The 17900-nt window shown below is 37.2% G+C and overlaps 1 protein-coding gene across 1 annotated transcript; it reads left to right on the top strand.

Moving 5' to 3' along the window:
* Nucleotides 1–715: 715 nt before the first annotated feature.
* On the top strand, nt 716–6343 carry LOC149134377 (fucolectin-6-like). The gene is made up of 3 exons (XM_089355952.1): nt 716–1295; nt 4325–4549; nt 5852–6343. The coding sequence occupies exons 1-3, from the start codon at nt 1214–1216 to the stop codon at nt 6076–6078; spliced, it is 534 nt and encodes a 177-aa protein (XP_089212078.1). The 5' UTR covers nt 716–1213; the 3' UTR covers nt 6079–6343.
* The last annotated feature ends 11557 nt before the right edge of the window (nt 6344–17900 follow it).

The following is a 17900-nucleotide window of genomic DNA, read 5'->3' as shown; positions in this document are numbered from 1 at the left end:
ACAAATGGTAGCTAAGATGCGGTTCCACACACCTCAAAACACTGGAGCTTACGAACAAAGGGCCCACTACTCGATGCAGTTTAAAGTCATACCCAGAAAAAGATGTAGATCAACACATACATACATACATACATACATACATACATACATACATACATACACACATACGTACATACGTTTACTCACACGCATACAAATATATATAAATATATTGATACACACACATATAAATATGTATGTGCGTGCGTGCGTGTGCGTGTGCGTATGTGTGTGTGTGTGTGTGTGTATTCATACATATTTTTGTATCTACACATCGTTTTCCATCCATCTGTCTTTCTAAATTTCTCAGCCGACAAAGAACCCTTTACCTAATAGAAAGACCTACTAGAAATAACAGATGAATTTTTCTCAAAGCACACTCTGCTGTCTTTTTGAATAGCGGGGGTCACATTAGATAATTTGTGTCTAGATAACACTAAAATAGACTGACATATCGTCTTTGGCTCTAGATTTGCTCGATCAGGGCTGAACTATGAGTGGAAGTAAACAATAACTGCACAAACATCTTTCAGATAAGGTGATTTAGGTCTGCTCGATAAGGACTTATCTATGATTATATAACAACTACGACTATATTTTGGATAAGATGACCTTGATCTATTAGACTGGGGCGGATCACAAAGCTAGCAGCCTTACAAGACAGTAAGTCAAAAATAAGGTGGCAGACAGGAACCACTCCTTGCATAGGTAAAAATGACGGAAGCTTCTCTAGCACGGTCATGTATCCTTCCACAACTCACTGTCCAAAATCATTCTTCATGACACAGATGAGGGAAGATGAAAGTGAGGCAGATAAGACAGAGAAAATCTTGGCTTGATAACATCAAGGACTGGACAGGTCAGAACACAGTGAAGCTGCTAAGCATGACACAGATCAGAGACCAGTTGTGACGACTGACTATGAAAGCATCTAGAGTGGGACCCCAACGGCTGGCTGAATCTGACAAGGGATCTTGATGATGATGATGATGATGATGTGTTTTAGAGTATAGGAAATTTTTCTCAATATTTTTGTTTCTTTTTTCCAGCTGCAGGCAACAACATTGCACGAGGAAAACCAGTAAAACAAAGTAGTGTGGCCGATAAGTATGGTGCCCAGCTTGCTATAGATGGCAAGACGAATCGGAACGGACCATGCAGCCGAACGAATTACATGATGAATCCGTGGTGGATTGTTGACTTGAGAGTCGCTCATAAAATTGATTTAGTTACTGTATATTTTGAAAACTATTGCTGTAAGTAAATCCTCCATCTTTTTCTAAATCTACTTTACTGCCTCTCTCTCTCTCTCTCTCTCTCTCTCTCTCTCTATCTCGTTCTCTCTCTCTCTCTCTCTCTCTCTCTCTCTCTCTCTCTCTCTCTCTCTCTCTCTCTCTCGTTCTCTCTCTCTCTCGTTCCCACTCTCTCATTCTCTCTTGTCTTTTTCTTTCATTCTTTCTGTATCTTTTTCTCTGCCTCTCAATCTTAGTCATTATCTCTCTCTTTTTCGTATCCATCCATCTATCTATCTATCTATCTATCTATCTATCTATCTATCTATCTACACACACATACACGCACACAGATAGATAGATAGATAGATAGATAGATAGATAGATAGATAGATAGATAGATAGATAGATAGATAGATAGACAGATAGATAGACAAGTTATATATGTGTGTATGTTTGTGTGTGTGTATGTGTGTGTGAGAGAGAGATATTATTCAGTTTTATTTGAAGATAATGGAGAAAGAGCCGGTTTCTAACCTAGATCCGAAGCTCCTTCATTGGAATTTCAACAAAATGAACAGGGTATTTTTGCATGTATGTGTATATATGTGCAGTATTTTGAATCATGCATGTGCAGATTTGTATGTTTTGTTTTATGTTGTATTCTCATGCACATAGTTGTGTGTCTAGATATGCGCATAAATTTTTAAAGTTCCAGTGATGGCTTGGTTCTGTAGACTTCGAATTACGTTCCTCCTTTCTGGTTTTGAGAAGCCTAATTTCCCAAGTTTGATGTTTAGGCAGTGCATTACATTCCCAGTGCCCCAGTAATTGCAGGCATAAACCTGAACTTGTAATCTGGATAGAGTAACTATAGATCTCCCAACAGTTCAGCGTAGGTATTTTATTTTGCTGATCTTTAACTTTATGTTAACATCTGCTGGGCAACTGATTTCCACAACTGTACACTGCTCCTCTTTTCTATCACAAATTACTATATCAGGTTTATTATGATTACATTTTATTGAGGTTTTCACTGGGACATTCCACCAGCACTCTTAATATGAGTGGGAATGGCCTCTATCACAAAAAAGGGTCTTATTTCATTGCTCTCGGGGTTATCCTTCCGACAGATCTCATTATACAGTGTACTGGCTACAACGTCATGTCTCATCGGTATGTATGTATGTATGTATATGTGTGTGTGTGTGTATGTATGTATGCATGTATGTATGTATGTATGTATGTATGTATGTATGTATGTATGTATGTATGCATGTATGTCTCTTCTATTTTTTAATTATTATAATTCTTCCACTGAGGAGGGAGCCGGTTTCCAACAAAAAGACAAGGCTCAATCTTCGGGATGTAGCTAACATAGACAAATTCACATTTGGAACTTAAGAAAAGTCTTGCATGTTTTACTGTTCTACTCACGGATTGCACTTTAATGCACGAATTAGCCAGATTCTCCTTTAAGCATTTACTAACAATTATTATTGGTATGAATATGAATTCATAGTCTGGATATAGAAACTGGAGGTTTCGAAGCAGTTGCCCATAGATATCCTCTTTTCCTTTGATTTTTTTAAAGAGATATTTATAGCTGCAGGGCAGCTGAACTCTATGACGGTACATACCTTTGTCCTTCTGTCCCAAACGACAATATCCAATCTGTTATGTTTATATTTGACAGAAGTTTCGATGGGAATATTCCACCAGTATTCCTTGAGTTGGTGTTTATGAATGTATTCCATATCAGAGGAATTTTTAAAGTTTATTTCAAGACAGTCTTTCTTGCGGATGGCATTGTAAATTATTTTAGCGACAACATCGTGCCGCATAGGGAGGTAGTACCGTGACGGCATTTTAGGACAGTTGCTAATCACATGCGTGATGTCTTCCACAGAAACATGACACAACCTACACATGCGGTTGCACCTTGGGATTACAAGAGCGTCATTGTCTCTTTTGTTCACCAGGTATTTTGTGGCAATCTCCTGTTCCTGGATTGCAAACGCATACCCTTCAAAGTGTGATATGATGTAGTGATCTTGTGTCCAAGAGAAGTTGCACTTCGTGTCAATTCTACTGTCTTTTTCAAGCTTCCGGGCAACATGCCCATGCGTAGTCTTTGTATGTATGTATGTATGTATGTATGTATGTATGTATATATGTATGTATGTATGTATGTGTGTGTGTATGTATGTATGTATTTATGTATGTATGTATGTATGTATGTATGTATCATCATTGTGTGGGTATTTTTCTAAACAAAACGGTTTACTCAGTAGAAACTGCCAACTCTATCACCGAACATCCATCACGCCAACGCAAACCTTTTGCTTTTCTAAGTTTCTCTTTAAGCATTGTTTTGTTTTTCGAAAATTCAATTTCACTTTAAGCTTTTGTTCTTTTCTTGATTTTTAAATTTCAATTTTTAACACTGTAAAACGGGTAGTTATTCGGTTTCTCTCTTGACGAATAAGCACATAAAAAGGATGTTAGTTCTGCTTGTTCAGGCAAAAGAAAGAACATAAAAAGGGTAAGCGGTTGTAAGAGATTGGGAGAAAAAAATAAAATGGAACAGAATGAAAGAATGAAATAGAAAATGTGGGAGGAAAAGAAAGAAGAAATAGATTGAAATGTTTTAGACTTAGGGAGTCAACTATGTTGCTCCGTTGTTTACTCGATAGGAAACGTATCAGTCGCAGATTACTAATTATATACATACATACATACATACATACATACAACGTTGGTCATAAGTCACCTGACAGTAAATCAAAACTATTTAATTCCAAGATATATTTATGTTTAACTACTGAATGAATTTAATATAAGCATCTAAATATGAAACAACATGAAAATTATTCAAACTGAAGTCCTTCTTGGACGACACTTTTTTCCATTCAAATCAATACATAATTACCGATTGTATTTATGTAATTTTGATTTACTCTCGGCTGAATTTTAGCCAACCTTGTATGTATGTGTATATATATATATATATATATATATACACACACATTATTTTCATTATATATCTTCAGTTGAATTTTCAAGATATTACAAAGTGTTCGCTTTCCGTGCTCATTATTTAAACACCAACTCCGAGTGTTCAGAAGTATCAGAAAAAGCTAGTGGGAACATCCATTCTGTAAAATGTACTGCAATCGCTCGTTATGTTATGATCCAGCGTGTATCAAGTTTTACAGAGTTTCTCCACATCTGTGAAGTTCAAGTTACTGGTATAGCAGTTGGAAATGCAAATCAAGGTACAGTTTTAAACCAGATTTTAAAATTTACTCCCTTGCATGCAGACTTTTGACTTCATGAGTAACAACGCTTCAACTACTTAAAATGCAAGCCTCGAAAAGTAGCACCGAAATCCATAGCCCTCTTAGCAGCATTATAGGCCCCAGAGAAAATCAGTGCACAGAGCCCAACAGAGCCACATACATACATAGATCATAATTGGGCTCCTAAGACTTGTGGTTTGCCCCGCCATCTTCGTAGCATTATGGGTCCCAGAAATCAGTGCATAAGGCCCTACAGTATTTATTCACAGCAAGCCACATACATTCTTAAGTCATAATTGGGCCCCTAAGACTTGTGGTGGCCCTGAGCAACTACCCCATGTATCAATACTTTAAGACGGCACTGCCTAAATCACAAATCACAGCTTGAAATCATAGTCGAATGTCTTAAAATCGATAGCTAAATTGAATAATATGGTCTGAATGCCCGACTATTAATTTCAATTATTTACTTACTGATATGTAAGTAAATTACAGAAATTAATTGTCGGACACTTTATTACGATAAAAACTATTAATTAGTACTATAGACATAATTATTAAGAACTATTATGATTACTTCAAAACGTTATGGCACCCTCACTCCCTCTTTGACTAAACTTATTGGCGTATTTCGTTATTGTAATTTTCCTTAAGTTTTACTTTTTTTTATTATCTATCCACTCTATTACACCTATAGAAAAAATAACCCACCAATAACTATTTTAAGTTTAGTCGTTTACTCAACGTCCTAAAGCGACACATAAGCACAATGGTATGATTCAAACATTTTAAGCCTTTCTTTTTCCCTTCGAGGCTCTTCTTTTCTTTTATGTATATATTTTTCTTCACTCTGATGAAACTCCATGTTCCAGATCGGATTTATTACCTAATATGATGAATATAATTTTTAGAATATCAATAGTAATACCTTATAACAATGGAAGCAGAAACAGCTGTTAGATGGGATACAGTCTATTTGTATTGAATTAATAAATAATAATTGATGTAAGTCAATTGTTATTGATTAATATTTTTCCATTTTCTGTTTACTTTGAATTTATATATGTGTGTGTGTGTGTGTGTGTGTGTGTGTGTGTGTGTGTGTGTGTGTGTGTGTGTGTGTGTGTGTGTGTGTGTGTGTGTGTGTGTGTCCATTTATGAATGTGTTTGTGCTGAGAAAGAAAACTTTTGGTTACGTTTCTCTCTTTAATTTCTTCTCTTTAATTTCTCTAATTATTTCTTTTATTTTATTTTATTTATTTTTTTTTTCATTTAAAGGGAAATATTGCAAATCTACTCGTACGAAGAAGCTACAGTCATTCACCGCTTGTTCTGTCAGATCTCCACTGGAATGTGCTATACTTTGTCACAGACAAAATTTCTGCAGCACTTTTAGCATGAGACCTTCGAAGTATGGAAGATTTCAATGTATCCTGTTTAAAGTACCCGCTTCAAACAACGCACTTGATAACACTGAAAAAGAACTGGTCTATAATGAATGTTAAAAACCTATTTTAATAATATATATTAGCATTTATATACTTCGTATCATCATATCAATAATATATTTTTAATCTGCTATGACAGGGGTATGGATCATGCTAACCCGTTAATGCCTACACATTTTTCTCTCTCCGTTATTTAAATTTTTTTTTTTTTTTGTAATTTTTCCTCATAATCCTTTCTGTCGAAGAGCGTAGGCTCGAAACGTCTAAGACTTTTCCATTCTTGCCGAGCGTTAAACTAATAAACCTGCTTGTCGTTCCTTCACCTGTCTTGGTCTTTTGTTTTCTGTAAATTTTAAATATATATATATATATATATATATATATATATATATATATATATATATATATATATATATATATATATATATATATAAATATATATATATATATATATATATATATATATATATATATATATATATATATATATATATATATATATATATATATATATATATCGTATGTTTATGTAAAATGTGTGTGTGTGCATATATATACATACATATGTATGTATGTGTATGCATGTATGTATGTACGTATATGAATGTGTATACATATATGTGTATAAAATAGATAAGTTTGCTATAACAAAAAGAATCTGTAAAACAAGAAGAAAAAAAAGGAGAGAAAGAAATATGTAATATCGAAAGGTGGGATGAGAGGTAAACGTTCTGTCATCAGTTCCACTGAGATCTAGGATCCAATATATATATATATATATATATATATATATATAGGCGCAGGTGAGTTGTGTAGTAAGTAGCTTGCTTACCAACTACATGGTTCCAGGTTCAGTCCCACTGCGTGGCACCTTGGGCAAGTGTTTTCTGCTCTAGCCTCAAGCCGACCAAAGCTTTGTGAGTGGATTTGGTAGACGGAAACTGAAAGAGGCCCGTCGTATATATGTATGTGTGTGTGTGTGTGTGTGTGTGTGTGTGTGTGTGTGTGTGTGTGTGTGTGTGTGTGTGTGTGTGTGTGTGTGTGTGTGTGTGTGTTTGCGTGTGTTAGTCATCAGCTAGTGATGAAAACTCAGCCTACTCGTAAAATACAATATGCCTTTTCCAGTGACAAACCGTCGCTGATCTCGAAAAAGGAGAAATAAGCTATATTAAATCTCTGAGCGAGATATAAACAGTAGCATATGGTATTTTTCAAGTGGGTTGAGTTTTCATCACTAGCTGATGATTAACACACGTTGAGGACGTGTAACCACCAAGAAACTCGAGTTCATGTGTATCACGTATGGCTAGGGATGGGAGTGATGACCTCCCCTCACATATACTAATCGGACACAGAATGTGTGTCGTTAGTCAGCTGGAAGAGATGTCTTCCTGGGGCTATAAACGTCAGTAGCACTGTCCCGTATAGGATGCTACACTTGGTTGGCAATTATATGTTACGATTCCGTATTGCTACTGTTTACATCTCGCTCAGAGATTTAATATAGCCTATATATATATATATATATATATATATATATATATATATATATATATATATATATATATATATATATATATATATATATATATATATGTACATATTCCCCTGCTCTCGTCCACGCCGATGTACTTTCACCTACCTCTCCAACATCACCATCCTCACAGGCACCCATCATCGTCCCTGTCATATCACTGACTCTTTTACATGCACTTCTAGCAACGTCATTTACTGCATCTCCTGCTCTTTCTGTCCTTCTCTGTACATCGGTCAAACAGGACGCCGCTTGACTGACCAGTTCGCGGAACACCTCCGACACATTAGACTACGAAACGACACCCCGGTCTCGCGCCATTTCCGCTTTAGCGGTCATTCATAGCAACACCTGTCTGTGTTTGGGTTGTCTTTGTACAGGGGCCATCCGGATTCCCGCCTTCGCCATGAACAGGAATTAATCTTCTCTGTTCGCTCCTTTGTGCCGCATGGGCTCAACCCCCTCCCCTCTTCATCTGACTCCCCTCATCTCTGCTCCCTTTATCTCACACCTACTTCCTCTCTTCATCCACACTCTACCCCTACACATCCCAACACATCCAATCCCATCCCATCTCGCTTCCACACATCCCACTCCCACATACCCCACCCCACCCACGCATCCCACTACCACATACCCCAACCTCCACATCCTCACCCCAAACCCACACCCTACCCTCACATCCCCACACCCTACCCTCACATCCTCACACCCCACCCTTGCATCCCCACACCCCACCCTTGCATCCCCACACCCCACCCTTGCATCCCCACACCCCAACACCACCACGCCACACACACTAGCACTGACCACTTCCCAGCAACCACACTATCATCCACACACCCACACATTACAGACGTACACACATAGGCACACATCCATACGTCAAGGCCACCAGACCCTATCCACACGCACACACTTACACACTCTCACACCTACGTTTGGGATCACCAATACATTATCATCTCCCCTTGTTCCTAGCTCGCCTGTCTAACCACCTCTGTCCAGCCAGCTGCCATGATTGACCGCTAGCCGCTAAAGCTTTTTTTAATTCTCTCTCTTTTTATTTTCTCATGTTCTTTTCTGTTGAAGAGCGTAGGCTCGAAACGTAAAAGACTTTCTCACCTTCCTGAGCGTTAAACTAATACACCTGTTTGTTGTTTATACACCTGTCTTCGTCTTTTGTTTTTCTGTAAATTCCAACTATATATACACAGTGAGAATTTACAAAAAAAAAACAACAAAAAACAGATGTATTAGTTTAATGCTCGGGAAGTGAGAAAGTCTTTTATGTGTGTGTGTGTGTGTGTGTGTGTGTGTGTGTGTGTGTGTGTACTATGTATGTATACATAGGTGTATGCCTGCGTGTATTTATAACAGGTGAGGTGAGGAAGGAACAATTGTAAGGAATTTTGTAGCTGATTTTCAAAGGACCTTCCTGTTGAGATGGTTCTTATCAAATATATAACGATCGTGTGATGTAAGAATTATTGAAACAGCTATATGTATGAATGAACATTTTGAAATAACACTAATATTGTTTTCTGTTGTCTTTTTTTTTAATGTATTGCCATTTCTCTCTCTCTTTCATTCTCTCTTTCTACACACACAGACTGACACATACACATGCACGCACGCACACACACAACCATCTTCATGCTTTTTTACTTTGGAGTAGACACCGATAAAATAACAAGGCTCTTGTGTCTAAGCTCTTGAGATTATGAATGTGTTAGTTTGTATGTGCTTATATGTAAATACCGTAATAGGTATGCATATCACTTTAGTGCGCAAGTGTGTATATGCTTTATTACTCTTTATGTGTGCGTGTGTCTGTGCGTGTATGTGACCGTGTGTGGATTTCATATAGACGTAACCTCGTGCAGAAGTTCAATCCAGTAACCTCAAATAGAGAAACCATGTAATGTTTAAAATTTTTTCACTGTTCAACTAATTGTATTTGAATAAGGTGAATCTACTTACTCTGTTCTTTCTTGAAGAGCAACATTTTTAGGCTTTTATGCAGATCTGATTTTATATAGCCCAACGATGTCTATGATATTAGGTATGAGTGAAAGTCCAGAGACTCGCAACGCGAGTTGTAAGTTTCTCGTTAATTCTCTAGTTTCCTTTGAGGCATTCAGATTCTCCGGGAAACATATTCTTGCTAGAATGCATGATTTTGCTCCTTGTCGCAAAGAACAATATCTAACTTAATGAGCCTGCTCCGGATTTCTACGCTATAAGTAAATAAGTAAAGTAAGTATGTAAGTACATAAATGTGTATGCATGTATGTATGTATCTATGTAAGAATGGATATGCGTGTGCATGTGAGCATGCCTATATGTGCAAATATGCATGCGCACATTATATGCTATGTATCTGAGTGAACATATATGCGAGTGCGTGTGTATGTGTGTGGGCGTGTATATACACCCATGTGAACGTGAGTGGGCCCTTATGTGTACATAGACATACCTAGAACTAGGCTACCTTGTCAAAACATTTTTCTTTTAGATAAAGCATATATTCAACTCAACAATATGGCTGAGGGAACATAACTCAGGGATGCATTCTGCAGACTAAATACACAAAGTGGTGCCTCACGCATTAAATATAACACGTTGGAAAACTTCGATGTGCTGAGAATATTCAAGAAGTTACTTGACTAAATTTCCTGTATTGGGGTGTTTGAAATTTAAAAACAAAAATACTATTTTCAATAATATCAACCAGATAAAATTTGGAGGAATTAAAATCAATATGCACATAAATAGATGTTGTCCTCAAAGAAAAAGAAACTGGCAAAATCAACTAACATCTTTCGGTCTTATTCGATCTATTCATAGAAACATATACTGCTAAATAGGCAAAACTTAGAAATGGTTAACATATATAGAATTAGAGGTAATGTAGCAGCGCAGACAATAGGTGTGGCTATAAGTGCTTCCCGGTGCCTTCATGCAATCCTCAGGCTCTGCCCACGTGGCATAACAAGTTATAACAAGACGACAGAAATAAAAGAAAATACGAGAAAGGACGAGAAGAAAGTAGATGTAAAAGGTGGAAAGTTGAAAACACCAGAAAACAAAAGCGAAAAAAGAAAAAAAAGGGAAGAATTAAAGTTATGTACCCTTTGATCGTAAAGTCATATGGTTGAATGGATAGGGGGTTAGAGTCATCAGTACAGCTGCTCAAATCGGAGAGGGTGGTATTTTCCAATTCGCCAACAGGAACCTATTCATATGTTTACATCCACCGAAAATTTCAGATCTGTAATTTAGCAGTGCAGTGGAGTTCTTAGATCTGAAAAATCTGTGCTCTTTCAGCTACGCATGACTTACATGTTTTTTATCCGTTGATATATAGCGTGGACTTTTCAACTATTTTCTGCTTGATTGTATGTTATGTGGCGTTATACTTCAAACCCTATATATAGCTAACCAGCTTAGTGGTCTTACTTTTGTCCCTGTGTCGAAAGGAAGATATGAGGTTAGTACAGCGATTTTTTAAGTTGTCTTCACACAGACCGATGTAGCTCTTCTTATCAGTTATGTTAATCATCTAGCGTTGCAGTAACGTCTGCCTCATATATGATGGATTTAATCATACGCCCCTGGTCGAGTGGATAATTTATTGGGCCTCGACCGTTATATCTGCGAGTAGGCTCTTAGTGAGGTTTGCGTATAATGGTGCTCTTCATATTGGAACAGTAGCTATATGATAATTTGACTGAGCGCCTGTTGAATACTTTTCTGTACCTTTGATATACCGGAAAATGTTTGTCCTGAGAGATAGGAACTTTTTTTTAATCTACGTTAGTTTTAACATTAAGGGAAAAGCTGGGATGAACCAAATTATTCTCCTAAGTCTACTTTTAGATCTAATTTTGCTATTCGTACTATTACTAGAGGAGCTGTAAATTAATTCATTATTGAAGTCAATATTGGTTGGGGCATTGTTGTAGTAAAGGGATGCCTTCACGAAAATTTCTTTAAAAGAAGAGCTGTTAGATATTCTGTTGCTGATGGTTACCAGCTTTTTGAACACTATGTGGGATGACAAGACTGTTTGAGTAAGCGGGGAAGTTTCTCGTTGAGTTTATAAGAGGAAATTTTAGGTTTAGAGAAACATCTAAATATAGAGAAATAGATTTGTATTAATACATAAATGTGTGTTTGTGAGTGTGTATGTATGTGTGAGGGTGTGTGTGTGTGCGTGTGTGCGCGCGCGCGTACTTAGAGGGTATAAAAGATTGTAAACTAGTTAAACTTGTGATAGCCATGCTTTCAGATGATCGCTGACGCGGCGTGACCCAGCAGGTTTTACTTGCCAGACTCCATACTTGACATTTGTTAATAAATTAGGTTCATGCAAACGGGAACTTGCTTCTGCTGTATGATATATTTAAAGCGAAAACAATCTGCATTTATATCTCTGCATCATATATTCGTTGGATGATATTACGAATAAAATATCCCGTGTAAATTTAGCTTTTGGACAAAAGAGCCATCTGGATGCTAAAAAAGTATATGTCGCAAATTAAAGATTCGTCATATCAACCCTTAAAAAATGCACTTTTTCTGTCATTTCTAATGATAGAACACTCATATTACAATCAATAAATATAAAGTCGTTTCAAAACCCAGTAAACTGACCGGTTGCGCAGAGCAACACGATGCGGCGTTTACATGACTTTAGCCAGTTTTTTTCATGTTTTTTTTTTTTGCACTTATACTTTTTGAATTCAGTTATGATGACATCAAGTTCTTGTAGAAGGAATTAAATTATCAAGATTGATGGACTGAGTAGTCTAACATTGTTTTTTAAAATGGCGTTATTTGTTATGTAGCAACCCGTGCAAAGCTCGGCCAGAAAATCAGGCAAAGTTTAATATAATTACAAAAACAAAAATATGACTGAAAAATTTCTGAAGCATATTGAAAGGTCTTCGTTGCGTTGTTTGTTGTTGGATTACATTGTTAATTAGCTCAATCGATATTATCGATATCCAATTATATTTTGATTTTTCACGCAATTATAAAATTTTCGAGCAAAATAATCCAATCACCCATTCAAATTTTTGGTGAATAGTCTCTCATTTCAAACTTAGGTCTTCGTCGTGTTTTTCAGTGGGTTTCCGTGATCGCTAAGTTGCCGATTCTATCATAGGAGCTGATTTTTCTTCACTATATCGACCTCTAAGTCGATGTGAAGCGCGTTAGACTTATTGACACTACAACTAATCTCACTGAGCGTAGTATAATCGCACGTACAACCACAGTCAGCCTTGTCATTTTGCCGTAACCACACGGTATTAGTCTATAATAATCGCACAGTACTACTCTATAGTAACCACACGGTTCTACTCTATTCTCTGCAAATATCCAGACAACGTTCCAATATTATTAATATATATATACATATATATATATATATATATGTGTGTGTGTGTGTGTGTGTGTGTGTGTGTGTGTGTGTGTGTGTGTGTGTATACGTAACACTACATACATACATACAAACACACGCATCTACACGTACATATACATATGTAACCGTACGTTATTAAACACACTCAAACACACACACACATCTACACACACACACAAACACACACACACACACACACACAAACACACACACAGATATATATATATATATATATATATATATATATATATATATATATATATATATATATATGTAACGACGACGACGTCACATTTTGTATAGGTGTATCTGTCTGTGAATGTATGTCTATGAGTGTATGATTGTGTATATGTTTCACAGTGTGTGCGTCTATCCGCCTTATGTACGTTATTAAACACACTATACGTATGTGAGAGCTGGTCAGTGTCATTAGGGAATTTTATTTGCATTTCCATTATTTTCATGTCGATTAAAGCAATATAACATTTCATAGAGATAATCTTTCTATTGTCAACAGGACATTTTATACCACAATGACAACGACATCACATTTTGTACATGACTGTGTATTTATTTTGTCGTCAATGCTGCACTTTCCGTATCACCTGTTTCAACAAAACTGTAATATATATATATATATATATATATATATATATATATATATATATATATATATATATATATATATATATATATATATATATATATATATATATATATATATGGGAGAATATACAAATAATAACAACAGACGAGGACAGGTGGTGTAAATAACAAAAGTATATATTAGTATGACGCTCGGGAATACGGAAAGTCTTTGACGTTTCGAGCTACGCTCTTCAACAGAAAGAATACGGAGACAAGGAGAAAAACACGGAGAAAAAAAATTGAATAGTGTTCAGTCAACGGTCAATCATAATAATATATATATATATATATATATATATATATATATATATATATAAACTATATCATTTTAATGCCTAACAACGCTGGGCATCTCTACTAATCTACTTATATATAGCTATACATACATACATAAGCACACAATCACATTTGTAGAGATAGATAGATAGATAGATAGATTGATAGATAGATAGATAGATAGATAGATAGATAGATAAGTTGTGTGTGTGTGTGTGTTTTCTTTGTTTTCTCTGAAATATTTATTTTGCCCTACGTTTATTTTTCCACACCCATTTCTTTCCTTCTGTTTCCTTATATCGTTCGTGATTTTTTTTTTCGGAAATTCTATACGGTGGGAGTAGTGTAAGAAAACATTTCTTGGATTCTGAGCCAAGAATTGAAACTTCAGACTAGATCTTTCTACGAGATCCTTTCCTTTGTTTTCAGCATTAATACTAGGAAATTTGAGGTCACTTGTTACTCTTATCTCGATTTCCTTGTTTGAGTTAACTGGAGGTTAACGTAGAAAAGATAAGTTACATTCCTTTGTTCTCGGACATGTATTCAGCTTCTTTCCATAAATATAAATAGGAACCCCCAGAGAACATCAGCGGTCAGTATTTTTCGCTTCCACATGCGTACCTCTTTCACTTTCTGAAAAGCAGCTTTTCCTAACAGGCACACATCTAAGAGTGCGCGAGCTTCGTTTTTTTGTTTGTACCACTAGACTGCTGACTGCTACTATAGCCTTGTACGAGGGGGTGTTGAAAATTTCCTGGCTTTAGGTAAAAGAAAATACAGGAGGATCAGTTAATTATGCTTTATTCAGTATATTCCCCTCTCAGAATCACATACTTATTGCAGCAGTCCTTCAATTTTTCAAAGCCCTGTAAAAGAACTCGGAAGGCTGGACCTGCAATCACGCCTTTCACGACACGCTTGAAGCCAGGAACTTTTCAGCACCCCGTAGTATACTCACCCTACGTGCAAATAAAAACTGTAAGCAATGGTTTTGCTTTCTATGTTGATTATTACACTGTCTCACAGGATTTAAACAATTTAATCAACATAATCTGCTACAGTATGTGAAACTTTCAACTGGTAGCAATTGCTTTTGTAAGTTGTTTGCAAAAAACTAGGTAACTTATATTTAATTTCATCTTAGTTTCAGAAGCATGTTTTGAAATTTCAAATTGTATTTAAGTAAGCCATTTATCTATTTGCATTTGCTTGAATGTAAAGCAGAGGTACATATACGACACACTAATAAGAGGATTATTTAAAAAACAAAAAATTCGACACGCCGGATTTAATGGTTCACCATGACTGCCCCAGTTTGTATAGTTTTGAAGATTTCAATACAAAAAATAAAAAGAAAGAAACTATTTTTATTTCTTAATCTATTTGTAAATATTAACTTCTAAAATCTAATTGGATAAATAACGAACCAACGATGGGACATCTAAGTGGTCACATGACATAGAAATAGCAGTCAAATTTCTTTAAAACAATCCTTACTTGTTAAAAAAAAAGAACTCATTGGAAAATATAGTTCTAAAAAAAAAAGAAACCCAAAATACATGATCACAACATGCTCAATATTACCCAACGATTGAAGAGTACTCTTAAATGGCTGGTTATGCGACATTAGCAACAGTCTCGGTTACGATCCCACTCGGCTTGCCGGATTTTCTCGAGTACAGCATATCTGTAAAGTTCTCGGTCGCTTGTCATTGCCTCTGTGAGGCCCACCGTTCGAAGGTCGTGCTTCACCACCTCATCCCATATCTTCTTGAGTCTACCTCTTCCACAGATTCTTTCCACTGTTAGGGTGTGCCACTTCTACACAGCTGTCCTCATCAATACGTAACGCATGACCATACCAGGGCAGTCGTCTCTCTTGCATGCCACATCTGATGCTTCTTATGTCCAACTTTTTTCTCAGGGCATGTCCTCAGCAGTCACAGCCCATGTTTCACTGCTGTTCCCACACATGCATCATACAGACTCCCTTTCATTCTGAGCGAGAGGCCCTTTGTTACCAGTAGAGGTAGAAGCTCTCTGAACTTTGCCCAGGCTATTCTTATCCTCACAGCTACACTCTCAGAGCATCCATCCCCGCTACTGAATTGGTCACCTAGGTCACCTAGGAAGCTATCAACTACTTCTAGTTTTTCCCTGGCATGTGATGGAATCTATTTTCTGCACATTTTCAGTGTTTATTGCCCCTGCAGTCTGCCACATACAAAGACTATCTTCCCAGTTAGCCTTCCTTTTATAATGCTACACCTCTTACGTGTCCATAGCTTACACTGGATACATCTTATGGAGTGTCTACCTATGCCTTTTCTACAGATCGAGCAGGGTCATCTACTTAAAAGGATTTGTGATTTGTCTGCCTTCCTTAGAGCAACGTCATCAGTATAGAGGAGCTCCCGGGGGCATCCTGTCTTAAATTTCTCTGTTATTGCTTGGAGGACTATGATGAATAAGAGGAGGCTGAGGACTGATCCTTTGTGGACTCCTACTTCTACACGGAATTCTTCGCTATGCTCGTTGCCAACCCTCACCTTACTGACAGCATCTTTGTACATGGCTTGTACAGCTCTCACTAACCACTCATCTTTCCCTAGTTTCCGCACTGACCACCAGATAAGGGATCGAGGGACCCTGTCAAAGGCTTTCTCTATGTCAGTAAAAGCCAAGTACAAAGGTTTATGTTTGGCTAGAAATTTCTCCTGCAGCTGTCTTACCAGTGGTGCTTCTGCCTGGCACAAACCCAAACTGCATCTCGTCTAAACTAACTCTCTCCCTAGTTGGTTGGGCTATGACCCTTTCCGTGACTTTCATCACTCGATCCAACAATTTGATACCTCTGTAATTATTTCTATCTAATGCCTCATCTTTACCTTATAGCAGTTGGCTATGGTGCTGCTACACCAATAATTAGGTATGACTCTTCATGTATCATCTGATTGACTATACTAGAGCCTACACCGCCAGATATTTTAAGCATCTCTGCAGTGATTCCTGATAGGCCGGGGGCTTTCCCTGCTTTCATACTCTTAATTGCTTTATCTATCAAAGTACTGTCAATTTGAATAGCTGGTCCCTCTGTTAGGTCGACATTTTTCAGGCTCTCTTTCTCCCATTCATTCTCGTCATTTAGCAACCTTTCATAATAGTGTCTCCAAGTCTCTCTCACACATTGTCTTGCAGCATGAAACGCTTCAAGTCTTTGGTCCTTATGACACAAATCATTGGCAAATTTTTTCTCATCTGATTCCCCTCTGGCTAAGTAAACCTGCCTCCTAGCTTCTCTTTTGGTGATCTGATACAGTTCCCTGATACCACCATTCTTCCAGTCCTTCCATGCCTATTTCTTTTCCCTAATGGCCCTGTCAGCATTGTTCCACCACCACATTACCTTGGGTCGAGAAGGGACTTTACACCATCCACAGATCTGGTCAGTTCTCCCGAACAGGTTTTCCCGTAGGAAACTTCAGTTGTCCTTCACATTATATGATGCTATGTCCTCTTTTCACCAAAAGCTTCAAGTAATACGTCTATAAATCTCTGACCATTCAGAGGACCCTTAAGCTTCCAGACCCTTCTTTCCCATGCTGGTCTTCTTCCGGGCATCCATTTAGTCCTGATCCTAAAGTCGCTAACAAGTAACCTATGTAGTGGGCTGCATTCTTCATCTGGGAAGGTTTTGGCATTTATAAGTAGCTATCTTTCCCGTTTCCTGGCAAAAATGTAGTCAATCTGACTAGTGTGTCCACCAGACTGGTAGTTGACTGGCAGGTTTCTTAAAGTTAGTATTACAGATCATAAGATCATTTGCATCACAGAACTCCAGCAGCCTGGTTCCCTCCTCATTGCGGGAACCAAGTCTGTAGCCATCATGGAAGCTCCCTGGATGTTGTCCAACATGTCCGTTGAAGTCACTATCTACAAAGAGAAGGTCCCTGTCATTCGTCGACGAGTAGTCTGCAAAAGGGTGTC

The sequence above is a fragment of the Octopus bimaculoides genome, chromosome 8, assembly GCF_046866305.1.
Source record: "Octopus bimaculoides isolate indiv1 chromosome 8, ASM4686630v1, whole genome shotgun sequence".
NCBI classification, from domain to species: domain Eukaryota; kingdom Metazoa; phylum Mollusca; class Cephalopoda; order Octopoda; family Octopodidae; genus Octopus; species Octopus bimaculoides.
The sequence above is the reverse complement of the archived record's forward strand: the minus strand, read 5'-3'. Positions and strand labels throughout refer to the sequence as shown.

What these genes read in the sequence shown, in the direction of transcription:
- LOC149134377 (XM_089355952.1), top strand. Translation starts at nt 1,214, where the DNA reads ATGATGAATCCGTGGTGGATTGTTGACTTGAGAGTCGCTCATAAAATT. An exon ending in ATATTTTGAAAACTATTGCT is followed by an intron (nt 1,296 to 4,324) that starts GTAAGTAAATCC and finishes ATATATCTTCAG; the next exon opens with TTGAATTTTCAAGATATTAC. An exon ending in AGTTGGAAATGCAAATCAAG is followed by an intron (nt 4,550 to 5,851) that starts GTACAGTTTTAA and finishes TTTCATTTAAAG; the next exon opens with GGAAATATTGCAAATCTACT.